General features: G+C 42.8%; 1 protein-coding gene across 1 annotated transcript in view; it reads right to left on the minus strand.

Moving 5' to 3' along the window:
- Nucleotides 1-800: 800 nt before the first annotated feature.
- Nucleotides 801-24,205, minus strand: part of lrp12 (low density lipoprotein receptor-related protein 12) — a 45,767-nt gene continuing 22,362 nt past the window's right edge. The window contains exons 3-10 of the mRNA XM_046325828.1: nt 17,789-17,924; nt 12,210-12,412; nt 9,697-9,875; nt 5,910-6,140; nt 5,469-5,690; nt 4,137-4,606; nt 3,664-3,796; nt 801-2,789 (exon numbers count right to left, since the gene is read on the minus strand). Of these exons, the coding sequence (XP_046181784.1) occupies nt 1,848-2,789; nt 3,664-3,796; nt 4,137-4,606; nt 5,469-5,690; nt 5,910-6,140; nt 9,697-9,875; nt 12,210-12,412; nt 17,789-17,924 (2,516 nt within the window). The 3' untranslated portion in view covers nt 801-1,847. The remainder of the gene's footprint in view (nt 2,790-3,663; nt 3,797-4,136; nt 4,607-5,468; nt 5,691-5,909; nt 6,141-9,696; nt 9,876-12,209; nt 12,413-17,788; nt 17,925-24,205) is intronic.

The following is a 24,205-nucleotide window of genomic DNA, read 5'->3' on the forward strand; positions in this document are numbered from 1 at the left end:
GGTGTGGCATATCAAGAAGCTGATTAAACAGCATGATCATTACACAGGTGCACCTTGTCCTGGGGACCATAAAAGAACACTCTAAAATGTGCAGTTTTGTCACAACACTGCCACAGATGTCTCAAGTTGAGGCACAGTAGCGTGCAATTGGCATGCTGACTGCAGGAATGTCCACCAGAGCTTTTGCCAGAGACACCCTACCCAACTTTATGCAAAGTAGATGAGTCGCACTGCATAAGGCAAATGGTGGTCACACCAGATAGTGACTGGTTTTCTGATCCATGCCCGCCCCTACCTTTTTTTGTAAGGTGTCTGTGGCCAACAGATGCATATCTGTATTCCCAGTAATGTGAAATCCATAAATTAGGACCGAATGAATTTATTTGAATTGACTGATTTTGTTTAAATCTTTTTGTTCAGTATACTTGGATGCGCATTCTTTATTAAACCTGTATTTAATTAGGCCAGCCAATTAAGAACAAATTCTTACAATGGCAACCTAGGAACAGTGGGTTAACTGCCCTGTTCAGGGGCAGAATGAGATTTGTACCTTGTCAGATCGGGGATTCGATCTAGCAACTTTTCGGTTACTGGCCCAACGCTCTAACCACTAGGCTACCTGACGCATTTGTGTCTAGCTGCAGGCTAGTTGTCAAGTGATATTGTTGACCAGCAGGTGATTCAGTAAAGAAAACAAATATTGACAGCAATACAGGTACAAACATTAGTCCTGAAATTACTATTGACTTTGAGTATTACAAATTTCACCTCATATCCCAAAAAAGAAACAGACAAGTTAGCAGGATGAATGCTTTATTCTGATTTTCTACATGCAGAAAACAGTTATGCTTATATACTTGTTTTTCAATGTATCACTTTAACAAAACAATAGCACAAGACAATTTGACATGCATCTTCACAAGTAATAACTACTGAAAATGAAATAAATACACAAGTGGCACAAGTATTCTCAGTACCAAAACACAGAAATTACCAAAACAGGAAACAAAACAATAAATACAACAAACATCTGTGGATGTTATACAATGTTTCGTCTTCAGAAAGAGGTTCTCTGCAATTCACTTTTCATAAATAAACTGCTCTTGCTAAGATCACGCGTGAGAACACATCAGTACCTTTCAATAGAAAAGGAGTTACACAGCCTCCCATTGAACTGAAATGAAACAAACATACCATCACACGGTAAGCCACAGATACTCAGAGCCCTCACCCTCACATTCCCTGTACCGAAGAAGAAGAAACAACTGACATCAAATAAAGCTGACAGCTATTTTTAAATCTCGTCTAGCTTTTCACAGGCTCTAGTTTGTTAAATGTCCGTACTCTATACTTGGTCTCTCTCGTACCATTATTCTTGAACATAAAAAGACAGCTGATTTATTCTGCTTCATCCCAAATGAGTGTGAGAAGAAGAGGTGCTGCGCCTGCGTTGTTATAAACCTCAGTCCCACTCTGCTTGCCTTGAGCTAAGCCAAACTCACAGGTGCACGTGTCTTGTTGCTATGGAGGCAATTCAACTTCTGCTCGGCTAGACAAAGTCAAGGTTCAGTAGTTCTACTCCCCAGTTCCCAGGCTGAGTTGGAACTCCCGAGAGAAAGGTGGAACTTGGAGGGGAAGAGGGGGAGGTTGGGCAGAGATTGTACCATCTGATGAATACACCAAGAAGACTGCAATACAGTACGAACTACAGACGTTTCAAAAACAGGGCATAAAAATGACATTTACCCCCGCCCTCTTCCAGAGAAAATAAATGGCAAAGTTTTACAGGGATGGTCCATTTTGACAGTCAGTTGAGTCAAACTGTAACGTAATTTAGGTTAGAGCTATTAGCAGAGCAGAAGTAACTCGTCATCACTATTGGTCTCCGTCTTGCCTGTGGCCTCCAGACAGGCGTCTGGGATCTGTGCGGTGTGAACCATGCTACAGTGTTCACAGGGCCCGTTCCGGCCCAGGGACATCAGGCCTGACCTGAGAGAGGCTGGGGATGATAGGCGGGGGGCAGCCTGATCTAGACCTACCTCCAAGCTGAGGAGCCTGGAGGTCTCGCTGGTGGAGTCAGTGTCCGAGGCAGCATCCGATACAGGGATAAGCAGCTCCACGTCGTCTTCGTCCTCCCTGGTCCCTGCTCCGTGCTCTAGGTGCCTCAGAGGGCTGTGGTTCTGGGTTCCCCCACCCGAGGAGCCTCCGGAGCGGCCCAGGGAGAAACGTACCCAGTGCAGGCTGCGGGTGACCCGGCTCAGGGCACTGCTCAGCTGGCTCCTCCCGGTCGCAGTACACTGAGGCTCTGCTGCCTCTCCCCCTGGGGTCTCCATGGTGTGTGCCTCCACCACTGCCGGGCTGGCCCTAGCCCGGTGGCTGTCCCTACGGCTGGGCAGAGGGGCGGGAGTGGTGGAGTTTGTCGACACCGAGACGATGGCCTCCACTGCAGTTGCCGGAGGGGTCTTTACGGGGAGGGGGGCTACAAGCCCCCCCACAGCCCCAGGGACATCCCGGCGCTCGCTCTCTGTATCTGTGTCGTCCGAGTCGAGGGGCAGCAACCCACGGTGGGGTCCAGCCCTGTCGGGTTCGTGGGCCGAGCAGCCACCGTTACCGCTGCTGTTGTCCTCGCCGTCGGCAGACACCAGGGCCAGTGAGCCGGAGCGCCGTGAGCGTGTGAAGTTGAAGAGGCGTTGCCAGATGTTGCTGTGGCGACCGGAGGTGGGCAGGTGGATGGAGGTGAAACCCAACTGGGAGCGAACAGCCAACCTCAGGTTCTCCAACACAGACGCCTGGACAACACACAGGGAGAACAGCAAGACTGTTAGTATCATCAATCAAATAATAAAGCCCTTTTTAAATCAACAGTTTTCACAGTCCTTTACAGTAAGTAACCCAATCTATTATAGATGACAATAAACATCAAACTCCTGAGATGTGAATCTGAAGGTCATTGGGAAATGTGTCTCCCAACAGAAACCAGGAAAGACGATAGTTTATCCCACAAAGTTGTAAGCGGGCGGCAAACGGGACTGTTTGTTTGGATTTCCATGACAACGGCTTTATGAGGAGAGAAAAGTTGGTACTGAACAAACTTGTTGGAGGAGTGGCCATACAGAGAAGCAGGCAGGACAGCTTGATTCGTGGCTCCGAACCTGTCCGTGTTTGGCTGACTAACTGGGACCCTCCTGGCTGCTACCGCGATCTTCCCTCCACTCAGAGACAAACGATGCTTCCTCCCTCCATTATTTAATTTCACCCGAATAAGATCTTTTCCCCCCCTTTTTTGTCTGTACACTGTAATTCAGCTTTCAGCTGTGAATGTGTACATGCTCAAATAAACCTTACTATATATAAACGGCCATATACTGTAAACAGCCATAATGTTCTCCATACAGAAGTTACTGTTTAACTAAACAATCCCAGTCAACTTCCACTTAATGAATCACAGTTAAACTGCTTCAACTTTGGTTACCGAAGTCAGGTTGTTAGACATTACACAGTTGATTCTTGGTGTCTCCAATCCTATGACAAAGATAGGCATTCACGCTCGGACTTGAAATGTGCACTCTTAACACAGACGTAAGCTTAAGTCGTGTACGGACAAGAGGATCACATCTTCTGAGGAGAACAAGAGAGGGCAGTGTGATCTAGATGTAGACTTACCTGGTTGCCGGAGCAGACAGGGAAGTCCTCCACCGGGGGTATAAGGCCCTGGGCGATCAGCTGGCCATACGACGGAGGAGCCTCCCTCCTCAGGAGCTCAGCCTCAACTCTGGACAGCTGGGTCTCAAATGACCTGGGGAAACAGTTAGAGGGATTCAAAGGAATGGAGGCAACAAACACAACCAGATCAGTTAGACGTACAAAATAAAAGTTCATTCAGTGTCCTTCGATGAAGATCAAAGACAGAAATCAGAGAACTAACTAGCTATATGAATCCAAAGAAAGCATTTACAAAAGCCTAAAAACTAGTCTGGATTACCAATCATCTATCGTAGTAGGTGTACAACATACTAAAGCTGTCATAAGCAAACCACACAGACAGTAACAAAGTCTTATGACTTATGTGGACACTGTATAACTGTTTAACACCTGTGCAATAACAAGAGTAATAGCATGGGGTCTGAGTTTATTACCTGCGCTCAAACATCCGGAGGGAGTAGAGTTTGCAGGTGCAGCCCAGAGCGATGACCAGCAGCAGGCCACAGATGAGACTTCCTATAACCGCCGCCGTGATGACCCGTGTGGGCACGATGACCGGACAACTCTCCTCGTCGCTCCCGTCGCCGCAGTCGTCCTGCGCGTCGCACACCCAGCTCTCGAACACACAGCGGTTGTTCTTGCAGTGGAAGTTGCCAGGCTGGCAGAAGAAGCAGTTCTTCTCGTCCGAGCCGTTGGGGCAGCGGTTCTGGTAGTTGCAGCGGTCCGAGCGCGGGTAGCAGGCGCCGTTCCTGGAGCAGGGGAACTCATCCTCCTGGCAGGTGCTGCAGTTGACTTCGTCACGACCATTGGGGCAGTGCCAGTAACCGTCGCAGCGCTGCTGCTCCGTGTAGCAGCCCCAGTTGCCCCCACACGGGATCTCCCAGGGCAGACAGAACCCGTCCACCTGGCAGGAGATGAGTATATTTCATTAATTAGTTGATTCGAGGGCATCCGTAATGATTCCAAAATAATGAAATTGAGACTTTTCAAGGGAGAGTTTAAAGGGAAATATCAGAAGCACTTCTAGGTCAGTGAGATGCGTTTTACACATATTTGGCCTCGCAGAAAGTGGGTCTGGGTTTCGTGCGCTTAATGATACACGTGCGCCGAACAATACACAATAAAACCATTGACAACAATACGGACGAGATCAGAAAATGAAAGTATGTCCTGCTTTGTGGCATTTCGCAAAGCCTCTGATATACCAATCGCACTATATATTTGTGTGCGTGTAGATATGGTTGTACTTCTTCGATAGAGCCATTGGATGTCTTTCAGCGGATTCATTCCGATATATACACATGTTGACACATCAGAAATACTACAGCTCTGTGTGGGCCAGTGCTTCCTGCTCTGGTCCCGTTGTGCATTCGGTATGAATGCTGGATCTTGTGGTACACTATGAGCAGAGGAATAGACAGCAAGTCGAATCTTCCTAATTCTACCAGGGAAATGAAAATGAGCTTGTTCTAGCTTGTGGCGAGGAGATTTTTTATGTTTATGAAAAAACGTAACGTTGTTAATATGCTATTACAGTGGCAGAGATGCGGCTAAATGTCACTTTAAATAAACAAGATTGTTTGTTTAGATTTTTTTTTTTTTAAGCCTTTCTCCTGCGCAATAAATAAGAAGCTAGTATGCAACGATGTGGGTACCTCTTACTATATTTTGCCCGGAAAACTATTAATTGAATCAATCGGCCCTAACAACCAAACCAATAGCAACTAATCGATTTGGAGAAACTTGGGTTGAACTCATGTGCCAACCTGGTAGGTGACATTGAAGCCCCTGGCCGCATTGATCTTGTCAGCGTAGAAGTGAACGCGCAGCTGGCCCGAGGACGAGACCACGGCCATGGGGGCACGGGAGTCGAAGGCTGTGAGGACGCGGAGTAGACGGCGAGGGTTCTCTTCCAAGCCGTCGTACACCTTGACGTAGTCCCCATAGCCCGTCCCGTCCAGCTTGAAGTCCATGAAACGCAGGATCACCTGGAATCAGTCCATTAAAGAATTAATTAATGATTTTTAAATACATAGTCTGCGTCTGGTGAGCCTTTGTCAAAAATAGTTTACCATATAAGGATAGCGTGTCATTTCAGACAAACCCATAGTTGTCTCAGTCATGTGAATACCGTACAATAATACACACATGCAAAAAAATCATTGAGGATAAAAAATCTAAAATCAACAGTCCTAGCTACATCCAACCTTGCGGTGGTCGCCTGTGTCGATAAGCCAGGTGCAGTTGCTGCCTGGTGGGTAGAAGTCAGGGTAGTTGGGTGAGCTGAAGGTGCCGTAGAAGTTCCGCAGCCACTCGCCGCAGGTAGGCACGTCACAGTCGATCTCGTCACCAAGGTCCTGGCAGTCGATGCTGCCATCGCATTTGAGCGACTCGTGCAGGCAGGTGTAGACGCGGGTGTAGCGGGAAAGGCAGGGAAACTGAATGATAATGGTATTAATTAAAAATATTAATATTATTTTATTTGACAAATATAAAATATATATAGTTGTCTCGGCCATGGGAGTACAACAAAAATTGTAGAGGATTGAAAACAAAGTCTATAAACATATTTTTAATTGTGGTCCTTGCTTTTATCAAATGGGCAAAATAATGGACAGCTTGCGCAAGATTGGCTGTACACTAGACACCCCATACTCACTTTATATTCAATTAAATTGGATAATACATACAGAAAGTATTCACACCCCTAGACTTTTTCCACATTTTGTTGTGTTACAGCCTTAATTTAAAATCGCCTAAATTTAGATTTGTGTCAAGTGGAATTATGTGGAAAAACATTTTCTACGAACTAATTTAAAATGAAAAGCTGAAAATGCTTGAGTCAATTAGTATTAAACTCTTCTGTTATAGCAAGCCTAAATAAGTTCAGGAGTACAAACATGCCTAACAAATTACATAAGTTCCATGGAGATCACCTATTGGTAGATGAGTAAAAATACTGACATTGAATATCATTTTGAGCATGGTAAAGTTATTAATTACCCTTTAAATACACCCAGTCACTACAAAGATACAGGCGTCCTTCCTAACTGAGGTTTCCTACCTCTTCAGAAACTCAGGGATTTCACCATGAGGCCATGGTTACAGAGCTCAATGGCAGTGATAGGAGAAGTCGCATGTGGCTCAGTTTGTAGAGCATGGCGCTTGCAATGCCAGTGTTATGGGTTCGATTCCCACAAGGGACCAGTACAAAATAGTACGAAAAATGTATCCACTCACTCCTGTAAGTCGATCTCGAGAAGAGTGTCTGCTAAATGTTAAAAATGTCAAATTTAGTTACTCCACAATACTAACCTAAATGGCTGAGTGAAAGGAAGGAAGCCTGTACCAAATAAAAAAATATTCCATGACATGCATCCTATTTGCAATAAGGCATTAAAATAAAAATGCAAAAAATGTGTGAAAGAAATTACATTTTTGTCCTGAATACAAAGTGTTATGTTTGGGGCAAATCCAGTACAACACATCACTGAGTATAACTCTTCATATTTTTAAGGATGGTGGTGGCTGCATCATGTTATGGGTATGCTTGTCATCGGCAAGGACTAGGGAGTTTTTGGGGGGATAAAAATAAATGAATAGAGTTAATCACAGGCAAAATCCTATAGGAAAACCTGGTTCAGTCTGCTTTCCAACAGACACTGGGAGACAAATTCACCTTTCAGCAGGCCAAATATACAGGAGTTGCTTACCAAAATTACATTTAAAATCGGCTTGAAAATCTATGTCAAGAGTAAAACATTGAGGGGCTCCCGCACGGCTCAGCGGTCTAAGGCACTGCATCGAAGTGCTAGCTGCGTCACTACAGATCCTGGTTCGATCCCAGGCTGTGTTGCAGCCGGCCGCGACCGGGAGACCCATGAGGCTGCGCACAATTGGCCCAGCATCATCCGGATTAGGGGATGGTTTGGCCGGCTGGGTTGTCCTTGTCTCATTGCGCTCTATCAACTCCTGTGGCGGGCTGGGCGGAATGCATGCTGACACGGTCACCAGTTTCCCCCGACACATTGGTGCTTCCGGTGTTAAGCGAGCATTTTGTCAAGAAGCAGTGCGGCTTGGCGGGGTCGTGTTTCGGAGGATGCACGGCTCTCGGCTCTCGACCTTCGCCTCTCCCGATTCCATACGAGAGTTGCAACGATAGGACAAGACTGCCAATTAGATATCACAAAAATTGGGGAGTAAAAGGGCAATAAATAAATCATTAAAGACTGTAAAATGGCTGTCTAGCAATGACCAATAACCAATTTGACAGAGCTTGAAGAATTTGAAAAAATCACAATAAGCAAAAATTATACGTAACGCCAGGGTAGTGGGTTCGATCCCCGGGACCACCCATACGTAGAATGTATGCACACATGACTGTAAGTCGCTTTGGATAAAAGCGTCTGCTAAATGGCATATATTATTATTATTATTATTATTATTATACAATCCAGGTGTTAGAAAGCTCTTAGAGACTTACCCAGAAAGAGCCGCAGCTGTAATCGCTGCCAAATATTATTCTAACATGTATTGAGTTAGGGGTGTGAATACTTACAGTACCAGTCAAATGTTTGGACACTCCTACTCATTCCAGCGTTTTTCTTTATTTTGACTATTTTCCACATTGTCGAATAATAGTGAAGACATCAAAACTATAAAACAACACATATGGAATCATGTAGTAACCAAAAAAAGTGCTAAATCAAAATATATTTTAGATGAGAGATTCTTCAAAGTAGCCACCCTTACCCTTGATGACAGCTTTGCACACTCTTGGCATTCCCTTCAAGAGGTAGTCACCTGGATTGCATTTCAATTAACAGGCGTGGCTTGTTAAAAGTTTGGTAAATGACCAAGTCCATATTATGGCAAGAACAACTCAAATAAGCAAAGAGAAATGACAGCCTATCATTACTTTAAGACATGAAGGTCAGTCAATCCAGAGTTTCTTCAAGTGCAGTCGCGAAAACCATCAAGTGTTATGATTAAACTGGCTCTCATGAGGACCACCACAGGAAAGGAAGACCCAGATTTACCTCTGCTGCAGAGGATAAGTTCATTCGAGTTACCAGCCTCAGAAATTGCAGCTCAAATATATGTTTCAGAGTTCAAGTAACAGACACATCTCAACATCAACTGTTCAGACACTGTGTGAATCATTGTCAAATTGCTACAAAGAAACCACTACTACAGAACACCAATAAGAAGAAGAGACTTGCTTGAGCCAAGAAACATGAGCAACGGACATTAAACCGGTGGAAATCTGTCCTTTGGACTGATGAGTTCAAATTTGAGAGTTTTGGTTCTAACCGTAGTGTCTTTCTGAGACACAAAGTAGGTGAACGAATGATCTCCGCATGTGTGGTTCCCACCGTGAAGCTAGGAGGAGGAGGTGTGATGGTGCTTGCTGGTGACACTGTCTGTGATTTCTTTAGAATTCAAGGCACAATTGAAAAGCATGGCAACCACAGCATTCTGCAGCGATACGCCATCCCATCTGGTTTGGGACTATAATTTCAACAGGACAATGACCAAAAACACACCTCCAGGCTGTGTAATGGCTATTTGACCAAGGAGAGTGATGGAGTGCTGCTTCAGATGACCTGGCCTCCACAATCCCCGACCTCAACCCAATTGAGATGGTTTGGGATGAGTTGGACCGCAGAGTGAAGGAAAAGCAGCCAACAAGTGTTCAGCATATGTGGGAACTCCTTCAAGACTGTTGGAAAAGTATTCCTCGTGAAGCTGTTTGAGAGAATGCAAAGAGTGTGCAAAGCTTTCATCAAGGCAAAAGGTGGCTACTTTGTAGAATCTACAATATATTTTCATTTGTTTAACACTTATTTGGTTACTAAATGATTCCATATGTGTTATTTCACAGTTGATGTCTTCACTATTATTCTACAATGTAGCAAATAATAAATATAAAGAAAAACCCTTGAATGAGTAGGTGTCCAAACATTTGACTGATACTGTATGTAAATGAGATACCTGGTTGAAGGCACAGGGCTGGAAGGAGAATGCTGCCGAGGGGTTGGGCTGGACGCACAGCTCCTCGTCAGAGTTGTCACCACACTCGTCCATGGTGTTGCACTTCCACGACTCCGGAATGCACTTTCCGTTGGAGCAGTGGAACTGGTCCAAGTCGCAGCTGATCATCTCCAATTTTCCTGAAATTAGGAATATTAGGAAATACTACGACTGTGGCGGTCATGAAAGTTCGTCAGCCGGTGATTGTCAAGCAAATATCTGTCGGTCTCACAGTAATTGACCGTTAATTAACATGAACACGTTTTGCATCTCCTGGCTTCCACACATCCCTGCCACTGACGCAGACCTTTGGAACATGTACATTTTAAAAAGTCTAATAAATACATGATTTATTTTAAAATGGGTCTAAAGAAGCATGATATGAAGAAAATGTCCTTATTTTAGGTCCTGATCTGGCTATGCCAAATGGCTGTGGGCTACACTAGTTCATTTAGCAGGCAAGATTTGCTTAGAATTCCGTGGCATTATTTTATAGTGTATGAAGAATATAACTGAATAAAGCTGAATAAAATAGAAAGGACATTTTCTCCAAACAATTTGAGGGAGTGCACACGTGCGCGGCTATTCTGTGTTGAGGGGTTAACAAAGAAATACCTATTCCTATATGCTTAATTTAGAGTTATTAGTGTAACTTCAATTCTACAAATGTTGGGATATATGTTTTGACTTTTAATACATTGTAAGGCTGCATGATGCGACTCTAATGATGATTTGAAAAAAGTAGCTTGAAAGGCATGAGTTCTTCTTTGTTTCTTGAGCAGGCTGCATACACATTACATCAGTCTCTCATTTACAATTTGACAAGCACTTGATAATGCTGATAATTTCACGTCAGCAATAAATATACCAAACAGTCTGGTACAGTTGTGGGATGCGAAGGGTAGCCCAGTGGTTAGAATGGCAGGGTAGCCTAGTGGTTAGAGCGTTGGACTAGTAACCAAAATGTTTCATGTTCAAATCCCTGCCCCTGAACAGGCAGTTAATCCACTGTTCCTAGGCCGCCATTTAAAATAAGAATTTGTTCTTAACGGACTTGCCTAGTTAAATAAAGGTAAAAAAAAACTTGAAACTCACACACTGCTTGCTTGGGTCTGCCAGTTAGGCTCTACACCCCTTGTAGAGTGGCTTAATTTTAAGAAAGTTATTTGACAACTTTAACCTTATTTGGCCATCCAAACCGTATCAAAATATATAGGACTATGGGCTGGGCTACATGAGGTGTGATACTAACCTTATTAAAACATATAGGACTATGGGCTAGACTACATGAGGTGTGATACTAACCTTATTAAAACATATAGGGCTTTGGGCTAGGCTACAAGAGGTGTGCAATTATGATTTGAAAAAGTTGCAAAAAAAATGCAGTTTCTTATGCTGGGCATCATTCACAAGTGATATTATATAATTCACAAGTGATAGGCTAATATTGTCACCCATCAGACTATTCTTGATTTAATCATGTCTTTACATATACTAAATAATATATGTGTGAAATTTGTTTTGGATTTAGAATGGACCATTATCATGCACCTGTATCGAAACAGGGACAGCGGGAAAAAATACATGTCATCTATGGACTTAAATAGTGAATGGAGAACGCTTTTCCCCGTGGTTTATTTTCATGCCAGCCAGGTAGGCTATACTCCTGTTGTAAAGATAAACAATGTGCTTAATATTAGGAAAGTTGAGAAATAAATATAGTAGATCTAGCCTTTAGAAAGCTGATGGGATCCTCCTCTTTAGTAGAGGCCATCACTCTGTTTTCTCACACAAGAAATGTTACGCAACATGAGCTCATGGGCTCTCATGAAGTGTTTGGTTCAATTTTCTGAAACATTTGCATTGATGTCAGAGTGATTAGAGGAACAATATAGTGCTGACTACCAGGTAGGTAGCAAGTTTGGTAGGCTACTATATGACCAGCAGCCGCATCAGAGCTTGGAGAAGCCTAATTACCGTGACTAAATGGTCACATGGAATTTGACTGCCTTCATGACTCGCGACCGCTGCTGTAGCAGCAGCAGCCCTAGGGGAAATACCACCATTTAATGCAGTGTGTGACCATTTAAAAATGTTTTACCATTAGTGACAATCAAGCGATTGTGGTATCATTTAGTTAAATTACGTACAATGATAGTGTTTATTGATCAAGCTGTGCACCATCAACATTATATCAGCAGAATCAATTTCTTCATACGTTCATTTATAGACGTGCACAGTTCGTGAGCCTCTGATCCTCTGTCTTTTTACACATTTGAAAATCCAATGCTTGGAGACAAGAGAGAAAAGCATAGAAAGAGGACAAAAAAACTAAAAGCTGCTTTCTCTCTTTTCTCTTGGGGGTAGGAACATCCTCACCACCAGTAGACATCTGTCCACATGTCATCTCTGATCTGACCGTACAGTAGCCCTTGATACAGATATAAATAGCATGACTCTGCGAGTGGTGCTACCTGTTATATAAGACAGCCTGAAGCCCTTGCCAGTCATGATATCGTCTGAGTGGAACTTAATCCACACGTGGTCCTGGGAGGAAATGTAAGGGGCTGGGATGGATGAGCCACATGCCCGATAGCCGTCCAGGTTCTTGTAGGTGCTAATGGAGATCCAGTCCAGGCCGCAACGGTGGGAGCTCTGGATCTCAAAGTCCTGGAAACTGCGGGGAGAAATGGCAAAGGGTTAAAAGAGGTTTCCCGACAGTAAAAACCATTCATGTACTGTACATTTCACAATTTAGTAAGTTGAAGAACGAATCCGCATTTTGGGAAACAGCACCACTGTTCGTCCCCGGCGTCTTTGTTATTGTTTTGTTGATGAAACAATGGAAGGGGGTGTTTGCCGTAACTTGTTGAAATATCCCAAAGGGACGTGGCAGGTCCACTAATTAAGGACTCTAGCTGTAGAGACACTCTTATCCAGAGTGAATTACAATAAGTGCATTAAACTGAAGTAGGTAAGAAAACCACACATCTTGTCGAAGTCTATAAATTGGATGTCACCGATATGAGAGACTTTCGTAGGGTACATGCTGGAAAAAAGCAAACAGTTGAAAGAAGTTTCCCAACAATAAAGATGATCAATGTATTTTCCCTGATATGACTAGTTGACTTTCCAGGGTTAGAATACAATGGATGAGACATAACGAATAACTGAACTGCTTTCATAAAAAAAAGAATAAAGAGAGTGAAACCACTTATATTACTAATGTGTAGAACCATGACTTAAGTAGAAACACTACAAACCTATTACTAACACATTAGTTAATTTAGGTGATTTGTCAAGTGTTTTTTGCATGCAAGCCCTGTTGCCCATTAATGGTGATTGATAGATTGCATTTTCTGTTTGTTCTTAACCACTAAACAGGGTCTATTGCTGTGCATGTAACCATGGACACAGCACTGCCATAAAGAAAAGGCAAGTTACTGTCAGCACTCTGATCGGTGCTCATCCAGAGGTGGCGTTCCTAGTGGCCAGGGACTTTAATGCAGGGAAACTTAAATACGTTTTACCTCATTTCTACCAGCATGTGCAACATGTGCAACCAGAGGGAAAAAACCTCTAGACAACCTTTACTTCACACACAAAGATGTGTACAAAGCTGTCCCTCGCCCTCCATTTGGCAAATCTGACCATAACGCTATCGTCCTGAAGCAGGATGTACCAGTGACTCGCTCAATACGGAAGTGGTCAGATGATGCAGATACTAAGCTACAGGACTGTTTTACTACAGGACTGTTTTGCTAGGAGAGACTGGAATATGTTCCAGGACTCTTCCGATAGCATTGAGGAGTACACCACAACCGTCACTGGCTTCATCAATAAGTGCATCGATGACGTTGTCCCCACAGTACGTACAGTTTGAAGTCGGAAGTTTACATACACTTAAGTTGGAGTCAATAAAACTCGTTTTTCAACCACTCCACAAAAATCTTGTTAACAAACAATAGTTTTGGCTAGTCGGTTAAGACATCTACTTTGTGCATGACACAATTTTTTTTTCCAACAATTGTTTACAGACAGATTATTTCACTTATCATTCCCTGTATCACAATTCCAGTGGGTCAGAAGTTTACATACACTAAGTCGACTGTGCCTTTAAACAGCTTGGAAAATTCCGGAAAATTATGGTCATGGCTTTAGAAGCTTCTGATTAACATCATCGCAGTCAATTGGCTAATTGACATCATTTGAGTCAATTGGAGGTGCACCTGTGGATATATTTCAAGGCCTACCTTCAAACTCTTTACTTGACATCATGGGAAAATCAAATGAAATCAGCCAAGACCTCAGAAGAAAAATTGGTAGACCACAAGTCGGATTTATCCTTGGGAGCAATTTCCAAACGCCTGAAGCTACCAGGTTCATCTGTACAAACAATAGTACGCAAGTATAAACACCATGGAACCACGCAGCCATCATACCACTCAGGAAGGAGACACGTCGTCTCCTAGAGATGAACGACTTTGCGAAAAGTGCAAATCAATCCTAGAACAGCAGCAAAGGACCTTGTGAAGATGCTTGAAACAGGTGCAAAAGTAAAACGAGTCCAATATCGACATAACCTGAAAGGCCGCTCAGCAAGGAAGAAGCCACTGTTCCAAAACCGCCATAAAAAAGCAGACTACGGTTTGCAACTGCACATGGGGTTAAAGAACGTACTTTTTGGAGAAATGTCCTCTGGTCTGATGGAACAAAAATAGAACTGTTCGGCCATTATGACCATCGTTATGTTTGGAGGAAAAAGGAGGAGGCTTGCAAGCCGAAGAACACATCCCAACCGTGAAGCACGGGGGTGGCAGTATCATGTTGTGGGGGTGCTTTGCTGCAAGATGGACTGGTGCAGTTCACAAAATAGATGGCATCATGAAAAGGGAAATTATGTGGATATGTTGAAGCAACATCTCAAGACATCAGTCAGGAAGTTAAAGCTTTGTCGGAAATGGGTGCTCTAAATGGACAATGACCCCAAGCATACTTCTAAAGTTGTGGCAAAATGGCTTAAGGACAACAAAGTCAAGATATTGGAGTGGCCATCACAAAGCCCTGACCTCAATCCTATAGAACGTTTGTGGGCAGAACTGAAAAAGCATTGCTTGCCTCGAAGCGAGCATAAAATTGACTTAGCCAGTTGGGTAGGCTCACGTCACTGGGCAACTCGCGGCTGGGTTTCCCTTTGTAGTCCATAATAGTTTGCAAGCCCTGCCACACCCGATGAGCGACAGAGCCGGTGTAGTAGGATTCAATCTTAGTCCTGTATTGATGCTTTGCCTGTTTGATGGTTCGTCTGAGGGTATAGCATGTTTCTTATAAGCGTCCGGATTAGTGTCCCGCTCTTTGAAATCGGCAGCTTTAGCCTTTAGCTAGGTGCGGATGTTGGCTGTAATCCATGGCTTCTGGTTAGGATATACAGTGGGGCAAAAAAAGTATTTAGTCAGCCACCAATTGTGCAAGTTCTCCCACTTAAAAATATGAGAGGCCTGTCATTTTCATCATAGGTACACTTCAACTATGACAGACAAAATGAGAAGAAAAACAATCCAGGAAATCACATTGTAGGATTTTTAATGAATTAATTTGCAAATTATGGTGGAAAATAAGTATTTGGTCACCTACAAACAAGCAAGATTTCTGGCTCTCACAGACCTGTAACTTCTTTAAGAGGCTCCTCTGTCCTCCACTCGTTACCTGTATTAATGGCACCTGTTTGAACTTGTTATCAGTATAAAAGACACCTGTTCACAACCTCAAACAGTCACACACCAGACTCCACTATGGCCAAGACCAAAGAGCTGTCAAAGGACACCAGAAACAAAATTGTAGACCTGCACCAGGCTGGGAAGACTGAATCTGCAATAGGTAAGCAGCTTGGTTTGAAGAAATCAACTGTGGGAGCAATTATTAGGAAATGGAAGACATACAAGACCACTGATAATCTCCCTCGATCTGGGGCTCCAGGCAAGATCTCACCCTGTGGGGTCAAAATGATCACAAGAACGGTGAGCAAAAATCCCAGAACCACACGGGGGACCTAGTGAATTACCTGCAGAGAGCTGGGACCGAAGTAACAAAGCCTACCATCAGCAAGGTTATTGAAGATGAAACTTGGCTGGGTCTTTCAGCATGACAATGATCCCAAACACACCGCCCGGGCAATGAAGGAGTGGCTTCGTAAGAAGCATTTCAAGGTCCTGGAGTGGCCTAGCCAGTCTCCAGATCTCAACCCCATAGAAAATCTTTGGATGGAGTTGAAAGTCTGTCTTTCCCAGCAACAGCCCCAAAACATCACTGCTCTAGAGTTGATCTGCATGGAGGAATGGGCCAAAATACCAGCAACAGTGTATGGAAACCTTGTGAAGACCTACAGAAAACATTTGACCTCTGTCATTGCCAACAAAGGGTATATTACAAAGTTTTGAGATAAACTTTTGTTATTGACCAAATACTTATTTTCCACCGTAATTTGCAAATAAATTCATAAAAATCTTACAAATTGATTTTTTCTCTCATTTTGTCTGTCATAGTGTAGTGTACCTATGATGAAAATTACAGGCCTCTCATCTTTTTAAGTTGGAGAACTTGCACAATTGGTGGCTGACTACATACTTTTTTGCCCCACTGTATATACGCACAGTCACTGTGGGGATGACGTCATCGATGCACGACCAGTCGCGGGAAAAAATATTGGCACCCTTGCACTTTTTTCAAATATTGCACCATTTCTTCCAGAAAACGGTTGAAATTAAAACATATTTTGGTATCACATTTGCATGTCTTTGGTTGAACAAAACCAAAAAAAATCGGAATAATTGACTAAATCTTAGATAATTCCACAAAGAAATCCTACAACGGCCCTGACAATATTATTGGCACCTTATAGAAGTAGTTAGAAATAATTCGATTTCAATTGCTAGCAAAACAGTCCTGTAGCGTAGCATCCAACCACTTCCATATTGAGCGAGTCACTGGTACTTCCTGCTTTAGTTTTTGCTTGTAAGCAGGAAACAGGAGGATAGAATTATGGTCAGATTTTCCAAATGGAGGGCGAGGGACAGCTTTGTACACATCTTTGTGTGTGTGAAGTAAAGGTTGTCTTGAGGTTTTCCCCTCTGGTTGCACATGTTACATGCTGGTAGAAATTTGGTAAAACTGATTTAATTTAAGTTGGCCTGCATAAATGTCCCTAGCCTCTAGGTACGGCGCTTCTGGATGAGCATTTTCTTGTTTGCTTATGGCCTTATACAGCTCGTTGAGTGTGGTCTTATTGCTAGCATCGTTTTTTTGTGGTAGATAGATGGCTATGAAAAATATAGATGATAACTCTCTTGGTAGATATTGTGGTCTACAGCTTATCATGAGGTACTCTACCTCAGGCGAGCAATACCTCAAGATTACCTTAATATTAGAAATTGCACACCAGCTGTTATTGACAAAGACACACACCCCCTTCCCCATGTCTTACCGGACGTAGCTGTTCTGCCCTGCCAATGCATGGAAAACCCAGCCAACTGTATATTATCTGTGTCGTCGATTAGCCACGACTCGGTGAAACATAAGAAACTACAGTTTTTAATGTCCTGTTAGTAGGACAGTCTTGAAATGAGCTCATCCAGTTTATTATCCAGTGATTGCACGTTGGCTAATAGAACGGATGTTAGGAACGGGTTGAGAGGGTCGACTAAAGTGTTCTGCACCTTGCTTAGGGCCCCCAGTTACCCAACCCCCATATGGGCCCCCTACCTCCTCTCTTCCCCATCTTCTGATTGAGTGCAGGTTTCTGTAGTTGGCGGTTGCAGAAAAAAACATCTCTGCATTTTACCCACCTCAAGTGCCCCCTACGAGCTTGGGCCAGGAGGAATCAGCCCCTGCATTAATCAGGCCCTCTTATCGCGTGGGCAATGTATGCATTCAGCTAGGCTGAGGAGGGTACAGACTGAGGCAGGGAGCTACTGAGGGAGGAGAGGGAGAGATGTTTCGAAGTGCAGAGGGAAAGAAGCGGTATAGATTGTGGAGAAGAGATGGTGTAGAGCTCTACCTGATGGTGATGATTTCCCCAGGGTTAGCCCTGATGTTCCAGCTGCAGTTGATCCTGGAGGGGTACTGGAAGGGCCAGCCAGGGCTGGTGATCACTCCACTGGACGCCCTGATCTGCTCTGCAACATCTCCACAGGCTGGACACACACACACAAACACAGACAGGCGTGCACACACAAATGCACACACACGCAGATACACAAATGAGCATTTAAAGCGATTTAAGGCCGGTAGTTTTGAAAGTAGTGCTCTCAAGCCAAAACGGTTCACCAAAGATTGTGTTCCATCTTACATACAGTTGAAGTCGGAGGTTTACATACACTTAGGTTGGAGTCAATAAAACTCGTTTTTCAACCACTCCACACATTTCTTATTAACAAACTATAGTACTTTTTGCATGACACAAGTAATCTTTCCAACAATTGTTTACAGACAGAGTGAATTATAAGTGAAATAATCTATCACAATTCCAGTGGGTCAGAAGTTTACATACACTAAGTTGACTGTGCCTTTAAACAGCTTGAAAATGATGTCATGGTTTTAGAAGCTTCTGATAGGCTCATTTATTTATTTTATTTCACCTTTATTTAACCAGGTAGGCTAGTTGAGAACAAGTTCTCATTTGCAACTGCGACCTGGCCAAGATTAGGCATAGCAATTCGACACATACAACAACACAAAGTTACACATTGAATAAACAAAACAGTCAATAATACAATAGAGCAAAAGAAAACAAAAAGTATATATATAGTGAGTGCAAATAAGGTAAGTTAAGGCAATAAATAGGCCATGGTGGCGAAGTAATTACAATATAGCAATTAAACACTGGAATGGTAGATGTGCAGAAGATGAATGTGCAAGTAGATATACTGGGGTGCAAAGGAGCAAGACAAATAAATAAATACAGTATGGGGATGAGGTAGGTAGATGGGCTATGTACAGGTGCAGTGATCTGTGAGCTGCTCTGACAGCTGGTGCTTAAAGCTAGTGAGGGAGATACGAGTCTCCAGCTTCAGAGATTTTTGCAGTTTGTTTCAGTCATTGGCAGCAGAGAACTGGAAGGAAAGACGACAAAAGGAGGAATTGGCTTTGGGGGTGACCAGTGAGACATCATTTGAGTCAATTGGAGGTGTATCTGTGGATGTATTTCAAGGCCTACCTTCAAACTCAGTGCCTCTTTGCTTGACATCATGGGAAAATCAAAAGAAATCAGCCAAGACCTCAGAATATTATTTTTAGACCTCCACAAGTCTGGTTCATCCCTGGGAGCAATTTCCAAACGCCTGAAGGTACCACGTTAATCTGTACAAACAATAGTATGCAAGTATAAACAGCATGGGACCATGCAGCCGTCATACTGCCCAGGAAAGAGACGCGTTCTGTCTCCTAGAGATGAACGTACTTGGTGCGAAAAGTGCAAATCAATCCCAGAACAACAGCAAAGGACCTTGTGAAGATGCTGGAGGAAACAGATACAAAAGTATCTATATCCACAGTAAAAACCAGTCCTATATCGACATAACCTGAATGGTCGCTCAGCATGGAAGAAGCCACTGCTCCAAAACCGCCATTAAAAAAAGCCAGACCACAATTTGCAACTGCCCACGGGCACAAAGATCGTGCTTTTTGGAGAAATGTCCTCTGGTCTGATTAAACAAAAAAATTGAACTGTTTGGCCATAATGACCATTGTTATGTTTGGAGGAAAAAGGGGGAGCTTGCAAGCCGAAGAACACCATCCCAACCATGAAGCACGGGGGTGGCAGCATCATGTTGTGGGGGTGCTTTGCTGCAGGAGGGACTGGTGCACTTCACAAAATAGATGGCTTCATGAGGTAGGAAAATTATGTGGATATATTGAAGCAACAGCTCAAGACATCAGTCAGGAAGTTAAAGCTTGGTCGCAAATGGGTCTTCCAAATAGACAATGACCCCAAGCATACTTCCAAAGTTGTGGCAAAATGGCTTAAGGACAACAAAGTCAAAGTATTGGAGCGGCCATCACAAGCCCTGACCTCAATCCCATCGAAAATGTGTGGGCAGAACTGAAAAAGTGTGTGCAAGCAAGGAGGCCTACAAACCTGACTTAGTTACACCAGCTTTGTCATGAGGAATGGGCCAGAATTCACCCAACCTATTGTGGGAAGCTTTTGGAAGGCTACCCAAAACATTAGAACCAAGTTAAACAATTTAAAGGCAATGCTACCAAATACTAATTGAGTGTATGTAAACTTATGACCCACTGGGAATGTGATGAAAGGAATAAAAGCTGAAATAAATAATTGTCTCTACTATTATTCTGACATTTCACATTCTTAAAATTAAGTGCTGATCCTAACTGACCTGAGACAGGTAATTTTTACTTGGATTAAATGTCAGGAATTGTGAAAAACTGAGTTTAAATGTATTTGGCTAAGGTGTAAACTTCCGACTTCAACTGTATGTGTATCATGCCATTGTTCTCGAACCCTGCACTGTGCACAAAGAGAGTAAATTAAACAGATGTGCTTGGATCCACTATGTAAACTCATTGGACAATACTGGGCCGGCCGGATCCCACCTAACATTTTTACCTTGCAACCTAATTGGGCATGATTCCACCTGCCAATAAACATTGTCCATCATGCTAGGTTGCTGTAAGCTACTGATTTTCTAATCACACTTTGTGGCATGGTCGGAAAAGACTAGGGCAAAATATAATAACATCTGAGGACCTTCAGAATGTATTCACACCCCTCGACTTCTTCCTAATTTTGTTGTGTTAAAAGTGGGAATAAAATGCATTTTATTTTCATTTGTGGTCAACAATCTACAGAAAAAAACAAATATATTAGTATATTAGTAAATAGGTAATGTTAGAAACAGCTAAGATTTTTGCACACCTGGATTGTACAATATTTGCCCATTATTTTATTTTTCTATTCTTCAAACCTCTGCCAAGTTGGTTGTTGATAATTGCTTGACAGCCATTTTCAAGTATTGCCATATATTTTCTACACTGAATGTACAAAACATTAGGAACACCTGCTCTTTCCTTTCCATGATTTAAGCCCTATTCGCAAAGGGACTAATACTACTATAGAATGTCAGTAATTATTAGCCCAGCATGTCCATTTTTTCAGTGGAAGATTCGGATGGAATTGGTTTTACCAAACTGCCGCTGCAATTCTTTTTTTTCCCTCATTCAAAATTGGCTCTTCCTGGCGTGAAGATATTTAAAATATCTAAGGATAGCCTAATATTAGCCTACAGTTCAGAGAAAGTCAAAATAATAATGCATATTATTAAGAACCATGAACTGTAACCTATCCAGACATTTAATTACCTGACGTGTACAGAGATGTAGCAATTCATTGGCACAATATCATCCACTTCATCTTTTAAAAGAGAAGTATGGCAGTAAGAAAGTTGATATATGACAAAACAATTAATCCAAAGGACCAAAAAAAGCAGATACCAATTAATTGGCAGATTTAAGAAAGAAAATGTATTTGTAATAATGACAATAACAACAATAATGAATGAACACTTATTTTAACTTAATATAATACATCAATAAAATCTATTTAGCCTCAAATAAAATTTGGTTTAAATAATGCAAAAACAAAGTGTTGGAGAAGAAAGTAAAAGTGCAATATGTGCCATGTAAAAAAGCTAAAGTTTAAGTTCCTTGCTTGGAGCATGAAAACATATGGAAGCTGGTGGTTCCTTTTAACAGGAGTGTTCAATATTCCCAGGTAAGATGTTTTAGGTTGAAGTTAAAATAGGAATTATAGGACAATTTCTCTCTATACGATTTGTATTTCATATACCTTTAACTATTGGATGTTCTTATAGGCACTTTAGTATTGCCAGTGTAACAGATCTCCTCCCCGCTGATCCTCAACACTGGGGCCCCACAAGGGTGAGTTCTGAGCCCTCTCCTGTACTCCCTGTTCACCCACGACTGCGTGGCCACGCACGCCTCAAACTCAATCATCAAGTTTGCGGACGACACAACAGTGGTAGGCTTGATTACCAACAACGACGAGACGGCCTACAGGGAGGTGAGGGCCCTTGGAGTGTGGTGTCAGGAAAATAACCTCACACTCAACGTCAACAAAACTAAGGAGATGATTGTGGACTTCAGGAAACAGCAGAGGGAACACCCCCCTATCCACATCGATGGAACAGTAGTGGAGAGGGTAGCAAGTTTTAAGTTCCTCGAAATACACATCACAGACAAACTGAATTGGTCCACTCACACGGACAGCATCGTGAAGAAGGCGCAGCAGCGCCTCTTCAACCTCAGGAGGCTGAAGAAATTTGGCTTGTCACCAAAAGCACTCACAAACTTCTACAGATGCACAATCGAGAGCATCCTGGCGGGTTGTATCACCGCCTGGTACGGCAACTGCTAAGCCCTCAACCGTAAGGCTCTCCAGAGGGTAGTGAGGTCTGCACAACGCATCACAGGGGGCAAACTACCTGCCCTCCAGGACACCTACACCACCCGATGTTACAGGAAGGCCATAAAGATCATCAAGGACATCAACCACCCGAGCCACTGCCTGTTCACCCCGCTATCATCCAGAAGGCGAGGTCAGTACAGGTGCATCAAAGCTGGGACCGAGAGACTGAAAAACTGCTTCCATCTCAAGGCCATCAGACTGTTAAACAGCCACCACTAACATTGAGTGGCTGCTGCCAACACACTGACACTGACTCAACTCCAGCCACTTTAATAATGGGAATTGATGGGAAATGATGTAAATATATCACTAGCCACTTTAAACAATGCTACCATATATAATGTTACTTCCCCTACATTATTAATCTCATATGCATACGTATATACTGTACTCTATATCATCGACTGCATCCTTATGTAATACATGTATCACTAGCCACTTTAACTACACCACTTTGTTTACATACTCCTCTCATATGTATGTATATACTGTACTCGATACCATCACTCATTCATATATCCTTATGTACATATTCCTTATCCCCTTACACTGTGTATAAGACAGTAGTTTTGGAATTGTTAGTTAGATTACTTGTTGGTTATTACTGCACTGTCGGAACTAGAAGCACAAGCCTTTCGCTACACTCGCATTAACATCTGCTAACCATGTGTATGTGACAAATAAAATTTGATTTGATTTGATACCTGGGCTCGAACCAGGAACACATCGACAACAGCCACCCTCGAAGCGTTCATAGCGATGTCGCTTTTTGATCCTTCGAGGTCGGAGCTTCATATCATAGTGAAGCTGAATTCACCAAGCGTTGGATTGTTCACCTGTCGCTCAAAAAATCGTGGCCCTTGCAGGGCAAGGGGAACAACCACTCCAAGTCTCCAAGTCTCGGAGCGAGTGACGTTTGAAAAGCTATTAGCGAGAACCCTGCTAACTAGCTAGCCATTTCACATCGGTTACACCAGCCTAATCTCGGGAGGCTTGAAGTCTTAAACAGCTTGAATGCTTGAAGCACAGCGACGAGCTGCTGGCAAAACGCATTAAAGTGCTGTTTGAATGAATGCTTACGAGCCTGCTGGTGCCTACCATCGCTCAGTCAGACTGCTCTATCAAATCATAGACTTAATTATAACATAATAACACACAGAAATACGAGCCTTAGGTCATTAATGGTCGAATCCGGAAACTATCATTTAGAAAACAAGACGTTTATTCTTACAGTGAAATACGGAATCGTTCCGTATTTCATCTAACGGGTGGCATCCATAAGTCTTAATATTCCTGTTACATTGCACAACCTTCAATGTTGTCATAATTACGTAAAATTCTGGTAAATTAGGCAGCCCAAACTGTTGCATATACACTGACTCTGCATGCAATGAATGCAAGAGAAGTGACAGAATTTCACCTGGTTAATATTGCCTGCTAACCTGGATTTCTTTTAGCAAAATATGCAGGTTTAAAAATATATACTTCTGTGTATTGATTTTAAGAAAGGAATTGATGTTTATGGTTAGGTACAGTCGTGCAACGATTGTGCTTTTTTCGCAAATGCGCTTTGTTAAATCATCACCCGTTTGGCGAAGTTGGCGGTCTTTGTTAGGAAGAAATAGTCTTCAGAGTTCGCAACGAGCCAGTACACATTGGAGCAAGACAGTCCTTTTTCGCGAATACGCATCATCAACCATGTGTAGTTAACTAGTGATTATGATTGATTGATTTTTATATTTTATAAGATAAGTTTAATGCTAGCTAGCAACTTACCTTGGCTTCTTAACAGGCAGTCTCCCCGTGGAGTGCAATGTAATCAGGTGGTTAGAGCGTTGGACTAGTTAACTGTAAGGTTGCAAGACTGAATCCCCGAGCTGACAAGGTAAAAATCTGTCATTCTTCCCCTGAACAAGGCAGTTAACCCACCGTTCCTAGGCTGTCATTGAAAATAAGAATGTGTTCTTA

This window comes from Oncorhynchus gorbuscha, linkage group LG24 (assembly GCF_021184085.1).
Source record: "Oncorhynchus gorbuscha isolate QuinsamMale2020 ecotype Even-year linkage group LG24, OgorEven_v1.0, whole genome shotgun sequence".
NCBI lineage: Eukaryota > Metazoa > Chordata > Actinopteri > Salmoniformes > Salmonidae > Oncorhynchus > Oncorhynchus gorbuscha.